Source organism: Abramis brama (assembly GCF_963993115.1).
Source record: "Abramis brama genome assembly, chromosome: 4".
Classification (NCBI taxonomy): domain Eukaryota; kingdom Metazoa; phylum Chordata; class Actinopteri; order Cypriniformes; family Leuciscidae; genus Abramis; species Abramis brama.
Window position 1 is genome coordinate 56,273,591 of NC_139966.1, and position 16,518 is coordinate 56,290,108.

At 37.5% G+C, this 16,518-nt stretch overlaps 2 protein-coding genes across 52 annotated transcripts in view; both read right to left on the bottom strand.

The window, feature by feature from the left end:
- The window catches only part of aebp2 (AE binding protein 2), a 28,090-nt gene extending 23,912 nt beyond the window's left edge, over positions 1-4,178 (bottom strand). For all 5 annotated transcript variants that reach the window (XM_084111408.1, XM_084111407.1, XM_084111410.1 and 2 more), the window contains exon 1: positions 3,608-4,178. In XM_084111408.1, the coding sequence (XP_083967534.1) occupies positions 3,608-4,047 (440 nt within the window). In that variant the 5' untranslated portion in view covers positions 4,048-4,178. The remainder of the gene's footprint in view (positions 1-3,607) is intronic.
- A 1,593-nt stretch (positions 4,179-5,771) lies between these two features.
- Positions 5,772-16,518, bottom strand: part of plekha5 (pleckstrin homology domain containing, family A member 5) — a 158,669-nt gene continuing 147,922 nt past the window's right edge. For 29 of the 47 annotated variants that reach the window (XM_084111228.1, XM_084111224.1, XM_084111219.1 and 26 more), the window contains 8 exons: positions 15,479-15,602; positions 15,229-15,344; positions 13,683-13,886; positions 12,324-12,485; positions 10,497-10,639; positions 10,290-10,423; positions 9,121-9,243; positions 5,772-6,652 (listed from right to left, as the gene is read on the bottom strand). In XM_084111228.1, coding sequence (XP_083967354.1) covers positions 9,137-9,243; positions 10,290-10,423; positions 10,497-10,639; positions 12,324-12,485; positions 13,683-13,886; positions 15,229-15,344; positions 15,479-15,602 — 990 coding nt within the window. In that variant the 3' untranslated portion in view covers positions 5,772-6,652; positions 9,121-9,136. The remainder of the gene's footprint in view (positions 6,653-9,120; positions 9,244-10,289; positions 10,424-10,496; positions 10,640-12,323; positions 12,486-13,682; positions 13,887-15,228; positions 15,345-15,478; positions 15,603-16,518) is intronic. The other 18 variants (XM_084111220.1, XM_084111218.1, XM_084111211.1 and 15 more) reach the window with 3 other exon arrangements.

Consider the following 16,518-nt stretch of genomic DNA (forward strand, 5'->3'; position numbering starts at 1 on the left):
CGGGAAGCTGCCGCAGCATTAGAACATGGAAACAACCAGCCTGACCATGTTAGTTATGATGTTAGACTCAGAATAGACCATAATCGACGATGAGGTTCATTCATGTATTAGGCTGTTTTGGAAATTCAACTATTTGGGTGTACAGAAGTGAAAACGAAAATGAAAACTGTGAAATAAAAGAGGAAATAAAATGAAAACGAAAATTTACATTTGTATTTGAATTGTGTCACTATTATTGCGTGAGCGTTACTAAAGAGCATTGTAAAAACTGCATTTGTACTTTCTTTTTCACGTTTGGCTTTTCATTACATTTCATTTTTTTTCATGCATTTTATTTTTCAATTTGACAGGGATAATGCTGTGAAAATGAAATCATTTAATTTCATTCTCAATTTTGTCACATATTTTGCGTACTGTTTTCTGTAATGAAATCGTTAATCTGGTTTTAATTTTCATTTTAATCATTTAATTTATTTATTTAAATTTGGCAGAAAATGCCCTCCATAAATACTGAAATGAACAGATTAATAAATGCTTTAGAAGTATTTTCAATTGTTAGTTAACATTAACTAAAGTTAATAAATGACTAAACTATCAGCTAAATGACGAAACCATTTATCAATATGACTTGTGGCGAATAACCCGGGCTACTTGTGGATCTGAAGACAATGAACGTTTCCAAAAGCTACACTATAAAGGCTTGACTTTAGTCTTATCTGTCAGTTGTCGTGTGGTCTGGGTCATACTCTCAGATGTCCCGCACAGAACTTACATTCAGCCCCTCCAGCTGGCCGAACAGCAGGGCTCAGCGCCTCCACTCGCATTTAAGAGCTTTATTCCCACCAAAAGCTCCACGAAAACAGCACGTCTGGCACAGAGCAGGGATTCCCATCCACACACACATTCCCTCGTTCTCCTGCCTCCACCGCTGGGCTGACCTGATACATTGAGCTCACTGTGATTCGTTCCACCGTGCCTGCAGATCCTCTACGGAGCTTTCCCATGTGCTGTGTGTGAGCCAGGCCGTCTACAACACACTCGAAGCCCCACGGAGGATGAGGAATACATATTCTCCTGCCTTTAGAGTACTGCACATAATAATAGAGCCAGCCTAGTGTGATGAGTGCCATTACCGCACCCATGTCATCCTGGGAATGTGGAAAGATGGTTAAAGATCTCATGGGTCGGAGTGTAAAACCAGTTCAAAGCATTCGGTTTGATAAGGAAGTCTCACAAAACCAGGCCGACGTCAACTTCCAGAGAAGCCAAGGCCCAGTGTGGAGTCTGATCTACTTAAAATCCAGCAAAAACACTGATTTAACTGCACTGACAGTATCACATGAGAACTGAATAATCACACTATTATCTTCTGCTTTATAAATGAAGCAACTTTTTTCAAACTAATAAAGCTCCACACATTAAGAACTGAACTGAACCACTCGGGCTGAATAACAACACTATTGTCTGAATCAAACTCGTTTCATAATTGATTAACTTTACAGTTATTGAACTGAATAATGACATTACAGATAATCTCTTTAATAATTAATAAGTTTGCATTATTAATTCTGTTACTTTCCTGTTTATTACTGTGACGCTGCTTTTGAAATCATTTCTATTGTACAGAAGTGCTTGACAAATAACTGATTGTGATAAGCTTTAATAGTTCTGGAATGGCAAAACATTTCACTTTCATTGGATCTTTCTTCCATCCATCTTTCTTTCATTCTGACTAACATCTCCTTTTGTGTTTCTAAGAGTTAAAGACATTTGAAGGAGTTTGAGGAGCAGGATTACCGCTGTGAACAAACAAACTCCGGGATAATGAGTTACTGCGGTGCCAAGAGACTCAGAAATATGGTTCAAATACACCTGGGATTGTTGACAGATTGATGTTTTTCCATGGCCGATGCCAATACAGAGCTAAGGCCTGTTCACATCAAGAACAATAAATATAAGAAACATATCGCTCTGTGAAGTGCATACTTTTGTTGTTTGCCGCTTTAAAGGGTTAGTTCACCCAAAAATGAAAGTTCTGTCAGTAATTACTCTCCCTCATGTTGTTTCAACCCCGTAAGACTTTCTTTCATCTTCAGACACAAATTAAGATATTTTTGATGAAATCTGAGAGCTGTCACTCCTCCATAGGCTGCTAGGTAATCGATGTCTGCCAGCCCAGAAAAGTTAGTAAAGACATTGTTAAAATAGTCCAAGTGACTACAGTGGCTCAACCTTAAGTTTATCAAGCGACGAGAATACTTTTTGTGCGCAAAAAACCCCTAAAATAACGACTTTATTCAACTCTTCATTTTCAGAAGTCAGAACGGAGGCTCACTAATGGCCAGCATCACACACATGACCAGCGTCGGCCAATAGTGAGCCTGCGTTCTGACGTACAACCCAGAAGTTACACTACGTGAACTCGCTCAGAGAAACACAGAAGAAAATTAATAGTTGAATAAAGTCGTTATTTTTGGTTGTTTTTGCGCAAAAAAAGTATTCTCGTCGCTTGCTAAACTTAAGGTTGAGCCACTGTAGTCACTTGGACTATTTTAACGATGTCTTTACTAACTTTTCTGGGATGCCAGATATCGATTACCTAGCAGCCTATGGAGGAGTGAGCCAGCTCTCAGATTTCATCAAAAATATCTTAATTTGTGTTCAGAAAATGAACGAAAGTCTTACAGGGTTGGAACAACATGAGGGCATTTTTGGGTGAACTAACCCTTTAAATGCTCAAGCTGAATTCTGATTGGCTGTCAATGTTTTTATCGCTCATCAGCTGGAAAAAATAATCACTCTGAAAGTGATTCCAACGAAATCGTTCCTCTGTGCCGTTATTGTTATATTTTTGGTGTGAACTCGGCTATTCTTTTACATTTACAACGATTTTCAAAACGATATCTTTATCGTTATATCGTCCTAGCTGTGGACGGGCCTTTATACAGTTGTTCAAGTAAATTCAGAACTAATTTTTATGTTTTTTAGGGGGGGGGGGGGGGGGGGGGGGGGGGTTCAACAACAGTTCTTACAGGTGAAGTAACTTATGAAATGAGTGTTGTTTCAATAATTACTCAACTTCTTTGCAATTTTCAGTGAGACAAATGAAGCTTAAATACATAAGCAACCATTTAGATAGCAAAACAACTCTGCATGAATAAAACTAATAATAGCAATGAGAAGAGATTGAAATATTGATGGTTAATATGCTCACTACTTTAATGGTTTCATTTCTGCTTTTTGACATTAGACATGAACCCAAATTTACACATGTCTGATAAACATAGCTTTATGACAATATTTCCAAGTGTATGACAACTGATTTGCAGAATATATATTATTTGTCGCATTTCTGCTTTTAGAACATGGTAATAAACGTGTAATAGACTACACTTTACTCCTTACTAATAATAATTATTCATAATTGTGTTATTTATGCCATAATTGATTTGTTTTGTGATCGTATCTAATTGTTCAGCTACACATTTCTCGCTTGAGAGAGTGGAGTAATGATCTACACAGCGCGCGAACGGCGTGATTTATCAGCAGAACTAATATTAAATGATTCGGATGATGGGTTCACACACACACACACACACACACACACCTGTCCTCCGAGTCCATGCGGCTGAGCGGTTCTCCGTCCGACGACGAGCTCATCATCTCCAGACTCGCGCGCCTCTTCAATCCTCCGCCGGCGCCGCTGCTGTTTTTCTCCGCCGGTGAAGACGCGTTTTCATCCCCTCTTTGTTCTCCTTTCATCCGCTCCACCGTCCCGTCTGCGCTACCGGGGCTCTTCTGCGGCTCTTTCTCCGGCTCCGCTTCCGTCTCGACATCCTCGTCGTTACCGCCATCTCCCCGCGTGGTTTCCACCGGGCTTTGTTCGGTAGACTGGTGTCCGTTGAGCTTCTCGTCCATCTGCGCTCCGTCCATCTTAACGGCCGGTTCCGGATCGGCGGCGCGCAGGCCCGACTCGCTCCCATCGCCGTTTTGTTCGCTCGGGTTCGCCGACTCTTGCTCGGAACCGTCAGAAGTCGTCGAAGCCATCGGGTTCCGCTCGTGTGCGTGCGGTCTGGCCGGGTTTAAGCGACGGGAAACGGGTGAAACGCGGAGACTTTCGGCAACCGGACGGATCGTGGAACTGGAGGTTGATCGGGGACGCGCGGGGAGGAGCGAGCGTGACGTCAGCGCTTATTATGAGTGCCTCCACGTGCTCGCAACACCAAATATCCAAAATGAAGTTGAAAAGTGTTAATTATTTAATGTCTGACTGACATTGTAATATTGCTCATTTTCATTCAAAACGAGGCCTTAATCTTAAAATCATTTTATGTTTATTTACCCTCGTTTTTTAAAGACAGCATTAAGGAATAGTGGTGTTATAAAACACCATCACGATACTTTTTAGATGCAAATCTATATTTCCGTCGTTATTTGAACGTTTCTTCGAAAATATAGTTGAATAAAAAACAAAAATAAGCATTTAAATAAAATTGGTTTAGATTCATTAATTTATAGTCGTAAAAAATGTTTGTTTTCTGAAACGGGTATCAAGTTATATAATCATCTAATTAAAAGGCTGAAAATATAATATTTACGATGTATTTTCAATATTGAAAATAATGTTTAAGTTGTACATTCACAATGTATTCACGATTTTTGTACTCGATGGTTACACCACGTGACATTTAATTAAAATGTGTGTAGAAATATTTGATATTTAATATTATAGAAATAATGTTACTATAACATGTGTGAGGAGTATATGTGTTAGTAAATAAATAAATAAACCCGTGTGATAAGATGAAACTCCAGCGGAAGTGCTGATGGTTTGAGAATCATGTTTTTATCTGATTCCGGTCTTGTTGTTGTTGGCATCTGCAGCTTTTCTCAGGTGGGGGGGTGGGGGGTTCCAGATTCACAATCAGTGGCGTGTTTACCGCATTACTACATGATTCTAGTTAAAAACTGGAAAATATCATGAGTCATTTAAACCCTTTAAAAGTCCCTTCCTGGAAATCACCACTAGATGGCCTCAGTTTCCTGTTGATAGGATTTTACACACTGGAATCAAAATCCAGATCCTCAGTTTTTCATGCAAATCATGTATTGCTTGCGATTCGAGTCCAAAACTAATTTTCACAACATTTTAGTTCATTATTACTGAACATTTATGAAACACTCAGCATTACAAGGCATGTTTTACATATCACGACCAGCAGAGGGCGCCATCAGTCATATTGTGTTGCAATACCGCATCCAACCACCAGATGGTGCCAAAACACCGAGTTAATTAGGTGTTTAATTAACACTGATGATTTTACATTTCATCATTATTCGTGGAATTATTCCATTATTCTTGCTTTGGATAAGACGAATACATCAATAAATGTAATGGATGTACAGGTCACACTTGATTAATTGACACGCATAACAGCGTCAATTTCAAAATGACTTGAGATGGCCAATCAAATTTAATCATGCGGGCATTAGCGAATTTCAAATATTGAGCAGCACAACTGTTTCCAACATTGATAAATCATCATTAGAGTGATTTCTGAAGGATCATGTGACACTGAAGACTGGAGTAATGATGCTGAAAATCACAGTTTACTATATATTCACACAGAAAACAGTTCTTTTTAATTGTAATAATATTTCACATTACATTTTTTTCTGTATTATCAGTGGCAGTGCATGAAAAAAACCAATAATGTTGTGCAAACTCTCATAATCAGAGGGAAAAAAAGGAATCAAACGCTCTTGGCATATATAAGAACATCAACATTTATTTCACATGATATAAAACAGATGAAATATGAACATTTGCATATTGACTCTGATACATAACCTCTTCTGCATCTCCGCTCTGCACATTGTATGGTGTACAGTATATACATCATGGACTTTACAGTTTATACATTAAAGTGAAACACCAAACCCTGCTTATTGCTTTTTTTTTTTTCAACTGTTTTAAAACGGTCACTTCTCATGTGCTAAAGCCAAAACTCTGTAATACTCTTCTTTAAACTGTAATACTCTGTACTCTTCTCTCTATTTAAATATATCTCAGCCATAGAAAAATAAAACGCAAGCTGGAACATTCATGAGTGTGTCGGGAAACAGTGTGGTGGCTATTGCGAACTATCCAACATACAGATCATTTACAAATCCCGTCGATCGGCACCTTTACATCGTTTATACACAAATCGTTTGATATCAAAAAAGAAACGATGGGTGTCGTTACAGTGCAAAAGATATGAGTACTAAAATCGTGTCGAGAACACTGGGTAAAACCGGGAGCGATTGATTAAAATCCATATAAAACAAGCGAACGATGAACGCAACCCTTGAGGGAAGTGAGCTTGTGTTTATGGGCTCTACTTCCTGTTTGTAGTGAGTCTGGGTGCTGTGATACGTCAGAATAGCACCTGCTCACACATTACACTCAATCTAACAGAAGAAACTCAAGAGAAGAGTAGCAATATAAATAATCAGCACTAGAAATCAATCCTTTCCCGTGGGTTGAACTAAGGCCTGGACGTCGCTGTGTTCGTGTGGGTCAGCTGATGATGATGATGATGATGATGAAGATGATGATGTGGGACGTCCCCTCACATGCTGCGGTTCACTGATGACGGTGGAGGGGCTGCTGGACACACAAAATCACATTTTACACACTTGTACGTATTAAGGCAGAGCCTTGCACGACTTGCAATATATAATCGTGGTCATGGATTAAAAACTCGTTCTCTCGTTTTAGTAAATCATGCACACGATGTAATTCGTTCCCTTATTTTAGTAAATTGTGTTCACAATATAATAATTCGTTCCCTTGTTTTACTGAATCATGCACACAATATTATAATTAGATTCCCTCGTTTTATTCAATCTTGTGCACGATACAATTTGTTCACTCGTTTTACTGAATCATGCACACAATATTATAATTCATTCCCTCGTTTTTAAATCTCGTGCTCAATATTATATTTCGATACCCTCGTTTTATTCAATCTTGTGCACAATATAATAATTCGTTCTCTTGTTTTACTGAATCATGTACACAATATAATATTTCGATACCCTCGTTTTATTCAATCTTGTTCACAATATAATAATTCGTTCCCTTGTTTTATTCAATCTTGTGCACACAATATTATAATTTGATACCCTCGTTTTATTCAATCTTTTTCACAATAATTCGTTCCCTCGTTTTATTCAATCTTTTTCACAATATAATAATTTGTTTTATTCAATCTTTTTCACAATATAATAATTCGTTCCCTCGTTTTATTCAATCTTTTTCACAATATAATAATTCGTTCCCTCGTTTTACTGAATCATGCACACAATATAATAATTCGATACCCTCGTTTTATTCAATCTTGTGCACAATATTATAATTCGTTCCCTCGTTTTACTGAATCATGCACACAATATAATAATTAGTTCCCTCATTTTATGAAATCGTGCACACAATATAATTCATTCCCTCATTTTACTGAATCTTGTGCACAATATTATATTTCGATACCCTCGTTTTATTCAATCTTGTTCACAATATAATTCGTTCCCTCGTTTTACTGAATCATGCACACAATATTATAATTCGATACCCTCGTTTTATTCAATCTTGTGCACAATATTATAATTCGTTCCCTCGTTTTATTCAATCTTGTTCACAATATAATTCGTTCCCTCGTTTTACTGAATCATGCACACAATATTATAATTCGTTCCCTCGTTTTACTGAATCATGCACACAATATAATAATTAGTTCCCTCATTTTATGAAATCGTGCACACAATATAATTCATTCCCTCATTTTACTGAATCTTGTGCACAATATTATATTTCGATACCCTCGTTTTATTCAATCTTGTTCACAATATAATTCGTTCCCTCGTTTTACTGAATCATGCACACAATATTATAATTCGATACCCTCGTTTTATTCAATCTTGTGCACAATATTATAATTCGTTCCCTCGTTTTACTCAATCATGCACACAATATTATAATTAGTTCCCTCATTTTATGAAATCGTGCACACAATATAATTCATTCCCTCATTTTACTGAATCTTGTGCACAATATTATATTTCGATACCCTCGTTTTATTCAATCTTGTTCACAATATAATAATTCATTCCCTCGTTTTATTCAATCTTGTGCACAATATAATAATTCGTTCTCTTGTTTTACTGAATCATGCACACAATATTATATTTCGATACCCTCGTTTTATTCAATCTTGTTCACAATATAATAATTCATTCCCTCGTTTTATTCAATCTTGTGCACAATATAATAATTCATTCTCTCGTTTTACTGAATCATGCACACAATATAATATTTCGATACCCTCATTTTATTCAATCTTGTTCACAATATAATAATTCGTTCCCTCGTTTTATTCAATCTTTTTCACAATAATTCGTTCCCTCGTTTTATTCAATCTTGTGCACAATATTATAATTTGTTCCCTCGTTTTACTCAATCATGCACACAATATTATAATTTGTTCCCTCGTTTTACTCAATCATGCACACAATATTATAATTAGTTCCCTCATTTTATGAAATCGTGCACACAATATAATTCATTCCCTCATTTTACTGAATCTTGTGCACAATATAATAATTTGTTCCCTCGTTTACTAAATGGTGCACATGATATATATATATATATATATATAAGTGTGTGTGTGTGAGCGTCTGATCATGTGCAGCGGCGTCTGAATGACTCTTAATTGCACTGTTCATTAGTGAAGCTTTATGCTCACTGAGACTCTAATGAACTCTAGTTGGGAGGCTAATTACTGCTTCATTTGAGAGGATCCTTCATTTTCCTAGGAGAACAGACAGATTATTACACACACACACTCTCACACTTGTATTTATGATGCAGTGAAACTGAGACAAAGCCCTCAGAAAACGTCTCCTGTAAGCTGCTGTGAACACACACACTGATTTTATGAGCAATATCATAAAGATACGCTACTAACTGAGACCACTGTATATAAAGCAGACGCTAGTGTCCGTTCTGACCGTCTGTAGTGAAGTGAGCGAGACTGCTGTGTGTGTGTGTGTGTGTGTGTGTGTGTGTGTGTCTCTTACTCGTCCATCTCTCCTCTCACACACACATGAAGTGAGATCCGTCCGTCAGCTGTGGGGGGGAGGGTGGAGGCGGGGGGGAGGAGGAGGAGCTTGGAGATTGGGGCGGAGTCGACACACTGTTCACTGCAAAACACACAGCGCATGCAGACACACACACACACACACACACAGGCCAGCCGGTTAATAATCACACACTGACACATTCAAGCAGGAACTAATCAACACTTCCTCTTCACACCCGCTTCGTTTTAGTGAATCATTATTATTTTTTGGTTATTTTTTGATTCACTAAAATCAAGTTCACTAAAATACACAACAGGTTTAGTGTTTGGTGCAGAGTTATATTAAAAATGTAAATATTTAAATCAATATAGAATTAATGTATATATAATTTTATATATGATTCACTTAAACTTTAAGTGCCCAGAGGACTATGAAGAATTAATAAATATATGAATATATAAAATGTACACATTTATATTTAGATATTCATTTAAAATTATACCAGTGTTACTTTTGTATCATTGAGAAAAAGGTTTTATTTCATTTTAATTTTAGTTAAAAGTTTTAGTAATATTCTTGTATGTTTCTGACATTTTTTAAAAATGTATATATAGTTTTTATACATTTTTATTTTAGTTATTTTAGTACATTTTAGTGTACTACTATAAAAAAAATATAGCATTGACAACTAGCTGAAATAAAATATGTTTTTATTTTTGTACATTTTATTTTATTTCAGATAACGTTGGATGTTTGAAGTAACAAAAATGTTTTGTATTGTTTGAGTTTTAGTTAACTATAATAACCGTGATATATACATATATAAATTAAGATATACATTTATAATTTAATATATAAATGGAAAAAAAATATATATATATATTAAATAAATTATTATACAGTATGATTCACTAAAAAGTTACAGAAATTATGGAATATATAATATTTATATATAATTTAATAAATAAATATATACATTAATATACGATTTCCTGAAATCAAACAGACTAATAAGCTTCTAGAACACACAAATCCACAGCAGTGTTAGTGGCAGCAGGACTCATGGGAAGGTTTGAGGGGGAAGAAGGTCTTTCGACCCAGAGCGTTTGATTCCAGTTTAATAGAGTAAATCAGAACTAAAGCTCGACTTCAGTACGAGAGCACACCTGACATCAGCGTGCCGTGTTTGCTATTGGTCAGCTCATAGGACACGTCCTGCTCTTGACTGGAGGGCTTCTCGTCCTCCTCATCCTCCTCTTCTTCCTCGGTGCCCACGCGTACCATGACGGCCGTCTGCAAGCTGACACACACAACGGAGAGCGGTGAGCACTGCTGTTATGAAGCGCTGTGTGTGTGTGTGAAGTGAGTCGCACCTGTTCTGTGTGGCCAGACTCCTGCGAAACTCCAGCGGACTCAAACGCTTCGGTTTCTCCGACTCTGACTCGCCCTCGTTCAGCGCCACACTCTTCAGAAGAGACTCTTTAATGGATGCCGATCGGGACACGGGCAGTTTCTCCTGTGTAGAGACACAAACCCACGAAATAAACTCTCTTACTGGACCGAAGCACCATTCACAGGGACCCTACAGAGTGGTCACTGCTCCCTAAACACCTAGCAAGGGATATTTAGATATTTAGAAATTTCCCTCTCATACTTCCAGGTTTTCCATGGAAACTGTTCTTGGAAAAGTTTGTTTATTTTGGTAATCGAGTAATCGGACAATTATTTTGACAAATATTCATATTTAAAACTTTAAATATGCTTTAAATATGCTTCAAATCCATATGTTCGTTTGGCTGGAACCTAGTTATTTTAGTCAATAAAGTTTTAAATATGAATATTTTTCTCACACAAACGTATCGCTTCGCTTCAGAAGGCCTTTATTAACCCCCCAGAGCAGTGTGGAGTTCGTTTATAATGGATGAATACACTTTTATGAGCTTCAAACTTCCACTGCCATTATAAAGCTCGGAAGCGTCAGGGTGTTAATAATTAATTTAACTCTGATTCGACTGTATTCGTCTGAAAGAAGGAAGTCATATAAACCTAGGATGACTTGAGGGCGAGTAATTCATGGGCTAATTTTCATTTTAACTACTGTGAACTACTCCTTTAAGCAAGTGAGTATGAGATGCTCCACGCATGTAGATGATACCAGTTTGTGTGGAGCAGCATTTACTGTGAGCGGAGCCACTCTGAGACGCACGTAACACATGCATGTAAATAATTAAAGCACATATATATTAAACTCACAGGGCATATTTATTTAAAGGGGTGGTATAATACCCTTTTCACAAGATGTAAAATAAGTCTCTGATGTCCCCAGAGTGTGTATGTGAAGTTTTAGCTCAAAATACCCCACAGATATTTTTATATAGCATGTTAAAATCGTCACTTTTTGAGGGTGAGCAAAAACGCACCGTTTTTGTGTCTGTCCCTTTAAATGCAAATGAGCTGCTGCTCCCGGCACAGAGGGCGGAGCTTCAAGAGCTCATGTATGTTTGTGTGTTAGCAGCTCTGATTACCTCACACAGACACACACTGAAAAACTTTTAGCCTTTTATGTTCAAACCGGAGTCAGAAAGATGGAGAGACTCTAGAAGAAGTGACAACATGTAGAAGCGACAGAACATTTCTGAATGTTTAGTTGATGAATTTATGTAGCTTATGTGGAGTTATCTTCTAGTCATTGATTAGCATATTCTGTCTTGATAATCTAAATTGCGTTCCCGGGGGGCGGGTTTATGTAAATTTTAGGGTTGGTGATGTCACTAACCCGGGAGGAATGTGGTGTAGTCTCTACCAGCCGTTTGTTGTAGTCCTTAAAAAACAGTTTCTTTTTCTGAACTTTGAGCGTTGTAACTTTGCAGATGTTGTTTATGCTCAAACAGCAACATTACACACTAACTAAAGTTAGAAAAGTGAAATCACATTCAACCACCCCTTTAATTGAATCCCAAACTTGGTGAATTCACAACATCACTATGCTGTAATATGGTTTTTAAACGGTTTAAATATATCATGCAGCCTTAGAGAACGGTCTAATAATGCGGCTCATGGATTCTCGTACGTGGAATGCGCCACTTCCCATATTTTGCGGGTTACTCGACACGGATGAATTGCAATCGAGGATTTATATATATTTTTTTAAATCAAGTACTCAAATTTAATCAAGGAATCGTGACAGCCCTAATATGTACCTTGTTCTCCACGTTGGCATTTCCGGAATCCACATCATGAGTTTCCCTGCAGTTCTCTTCCGCATCAGTGGGTTTCCCAGCCGTCCGCTCCCGCTCCTCAGGCGACGGGTCTCTGCGCTCGTCCTGCTCATCCGGAGAGATCACCGGGCTCTTCTTACGCGTCTGAGGGAACAAACGCTCACCGTTAAAACCCAGCAGCACGCACACACACACACACACAGAAGAGGAAGCCATAAACACACACAGTCGGACAGGAACGCAGCGAGCCGGAAAACTGTAAAGTGCACCGCTGTAGGGAATCATTAAGAGCTCGATTCATCCAGTGATGAGTCACTTTGAATTACAGTGCCGTTCCACAAACTTCTAACGGCGGAGCAGGTTTATGAGAGCAAGAGCCCTCCGGACCAGATGCATGATGGGAATGTGACGTTATTCATGTCCTGTGGTTTTCAGTGCGGGTTCACTCGAGTGAGGCGGTGCGGGTCATGGCTGAGCATTTATAAATCTCAGATGATACTGTGAACTAACCAGACGCAACGTGTCCAGTGTCATCGTACGGTCCTCAACGTGAAAAAGACAGTAATTACATTTTAGACAGTAATGTGCCAAAAACAACTAATGTTGCAGATAAGCAAGCGTATTTTTAAGATATAATAATCTAATAATCTTAATTCAAACAGAAACAAGATTATTTTTCTTACCCCATGGACAGATCATTTTGCTTGTTTTAAGCAAAAACTCACTTTATTTTGATCTATTTCCCCAGAAAACAAGACACAATATCTTATGGCATTTTACTACTTTAGTAAATGCATCTTGATTTAACAATTTTTTTGATATTTGGACTGGAAACAAGACAAAAATACTAAGTAAGAAAAGCATTTTTTGCAGTGTACAAATATCATATCAATACAATAAAACCAAGCAAACAAACAAGTCATATTATATATATATTTTTAAATTAACATATGATAAAAAATCCAAAACCTTTTCAGGCATAATCTTACTAAAGTCCTTAAGTGAAATAACTGAGCAATCTACTTGTGTTAAACCCAGGACAGTCCAATATAAATATGTTTAACAGAGAGGGGAATCTTACAAAACATGCATAGAGTTGGGTCTCAAGTCGAACTCGTATGACCTACACGACATCTGGTGAATACCACTTGATCAGATCTAGTTTTAAGAGTGATTAAATCTCTGTTTGAAACTTCCGGATGAATTTCATTTAGCCTATTATTCTCGCACGTGTTCCACTCCTCTTGCCACTTATCCAATATATAGCGATTAATAATCGGTCTGATCTCTGAGGAAGGAATCTGACATTCATTAACAGCACTGAGATGCAGATGTTGGCACCTGTAGGGTGTAGTAGGGGTTGTCTTTAGTGAAGGAGAGGCTGCGTGACAGTGAGCCGTCTTCTCTTCTTCGTTCACGCAGCGCCCCCTCCTGGTGTCGTCTGATTCGCTCCATCTGCTCCTCCACACTCATGCGTGTTCGGCCCACCTCTACAGCGCCGCTCATGTGCTCCACTGCGCTGCGGGGGCGGTCCTGCGGGAAAGACTACACATGCGCATATTATATATGCATTAACAGATATATTCAAACAAATATGAATATAAAGTATTAAGCACAAACTCAAAATATATATAAACCTACCCATCACAGAAAACTTTCTGCATTTTTACATTTTCCAAAAAATATAATTTAGTATGTTTATTAACCCATTTCCCTCGTGGGGACCGCTGGCTGGTGATCTCAGGTTTTACTATCCTTGTGGGGACATTTGGTTCCCACAATGTAATATAAACCAAACACACACACACACACACACACACACACACACACACACACACATATATATAAAATATCGAAAATATACAAAATCAAAAATGCATATAAAAATGTATAAATTAAACACACACAAAGCCGTTCAAAAGAAACATTTATTATCATCAATGATTTATTATCATTTTATTCAGAAATGAATAGAAAGTTCATAAGAAATATTTTGTAACATTATAAGTTTCTTTACTGTCACTTTAGATTTAATGCATCCTTGCTGAATAAAAGTATTACTTTTTATTAATAAAAAAATATTCTTACTGACCCCAAACTTTTGCACAGTAGTGTTTAATGTTACAAAAGCTTTCTATTTCAAATAAATGCTGTTCTTTTGAACTTTCTATTCATCAAAGAATCCTGAAAACTGTTTTCAACATTGATAATAATAATAAATTGTTCTTGAGCAGCAAATTATCATATTAGAATGATTTCTGAAGGATCATGTGACACTGAAGACTGGAGTAATGATGCTGATAACATTTTAAAATATATTCACCTAGGCAATATTAAATTGTAATAATATTTCACAATATTACTGTTTTTGCTGTTTTAGATCAAATAAATGCAGCCTTGATGAGCAGAAGAGATTGATTCAAAAATGTTAACAAAAATTTAAACGTTTGAACGGTAGTGTATATGTATATATTTCTAAGATGATAACCAGACGCTCAAGTTTACCAGGTTGCCAAGTTCACGGTTTTCCTGCAGAATTGGGATTCTTTTACACTGGCGCGGGTTCATTTGTTTCCCGCAGGTTAAAGGTTTGACATAGTGCATAAACTGTATTTGAATGAAATGCTTGTTTTGAATTGCACCATTGATAAAACTGTGCTAGATGATGAGTTGTATGAGGGAGAGGCCTTTTGAGCTCCTTTATAACACTACTATATAGTGATTGTTAAGTTGAATTGGGCTATTTGGACTATATTTGACAGGCCTTTGGGTTTTTACTGGCAACCCTGACCTTTACAACCGCATTTCAACTATTCATATTGGACAGGCAAACACAACTCACATATTTCTCAGATATGTTTGACATGCTTGTGTGCAGTGCACTCACTGTTCTGGGGTCAGGCTTCTTGCTCTTCCTCAAGGTGACATAAGAGGCGATGGTGGAGGATTCAGGCATGGGTGATTTAGTCCTCGGGCTGACCACTCCGACAGGGTAAACGATACCTGAGAGAGAGAGAGAGAGAGAGAGAGAGAGAGAGAGAGAGAGAGAGAGAGAGAGAGAGAGAGAGAGAGAGAGAGAGATCAGTGAACAGCAGCGAGGGCTTTATGACAGGAAGTGTTGGTGTTTGTCAGGGCACCTTTGGTGACGCCGGGCGGCTCTTTCTCTGCAGTCTGCTCAGATTTGTCTTCGCCGTTACTCTCGTCGACCTCGGCTACCGTGGTAAGCTCCGGCTCGCTCTTATACAGTCTGTAATCCGGGCCCTGGAGAGCAGAGATTTAACCTGCTTACACATTATTTACAGCACACACACACACACACCATACAAACGTATTCTGTGAAGGTTTATGCTCATGGATTACACAGTAAAATGGGAATGAGAATAAAAAAATACATTTGAAAGAAACTAAGCCTCACGAAGGATGAAGCACAAACCTATGCAAGGCTGCGGATCTACTGAATGATTGACAGGGAGAGCTCAAGGTTGCTGAAGATGGGTAAATGCACAAATGAACGTCTGATACAAATTAAGAGGGGTCAAAAGCACATGAAATGAAAACTAAGAGTAAATGAATATTCAGCCCAAAATGAAAACTATTTCTTCATTACACAGAAAAAAAATAAAACCATACAAGCTTCTGGGGAATTTTGAGGGGGGTAAAATATTGATTTAAGTGCTGATATCTACAGAACAGGTTGCTGATATAATGCAGGTGTATTTAATGAGTGAAACCATATTTCTAAAATGAAAAGACAAATATATTACACAGAAATTTGCCAAGTCAAGTCAAGTGCTTTTCACAATATACATGGTTTTAAAGCTGCTTTAATGAAAATCATGATGTTATTGTTTATAATATATTCATGCCTTATAGTAGTTGCATTTAGCAGATTAGAGCTGGACAATAATATAGTTAAATTATGCAACGATACAAAAAATTTTAATTTTGAGATTTGCTATATGTAACCAGTCACATGGGTCAATTTTTTGAAATTGAGATTTATACATCATATGAAAGCTGAATAAATAAGCTTTCCATTGATGCATGGTTTGTTAGGATAGGACAATATTTGGCTGAGATTCAACTATTTGAACATCTGGAATCTGAGGGAGCAAAAAAATCGAAACATTGAGAAAATCTCCTTTAAAGTTGTGCATTTATGCTGGCGATTGTGCTG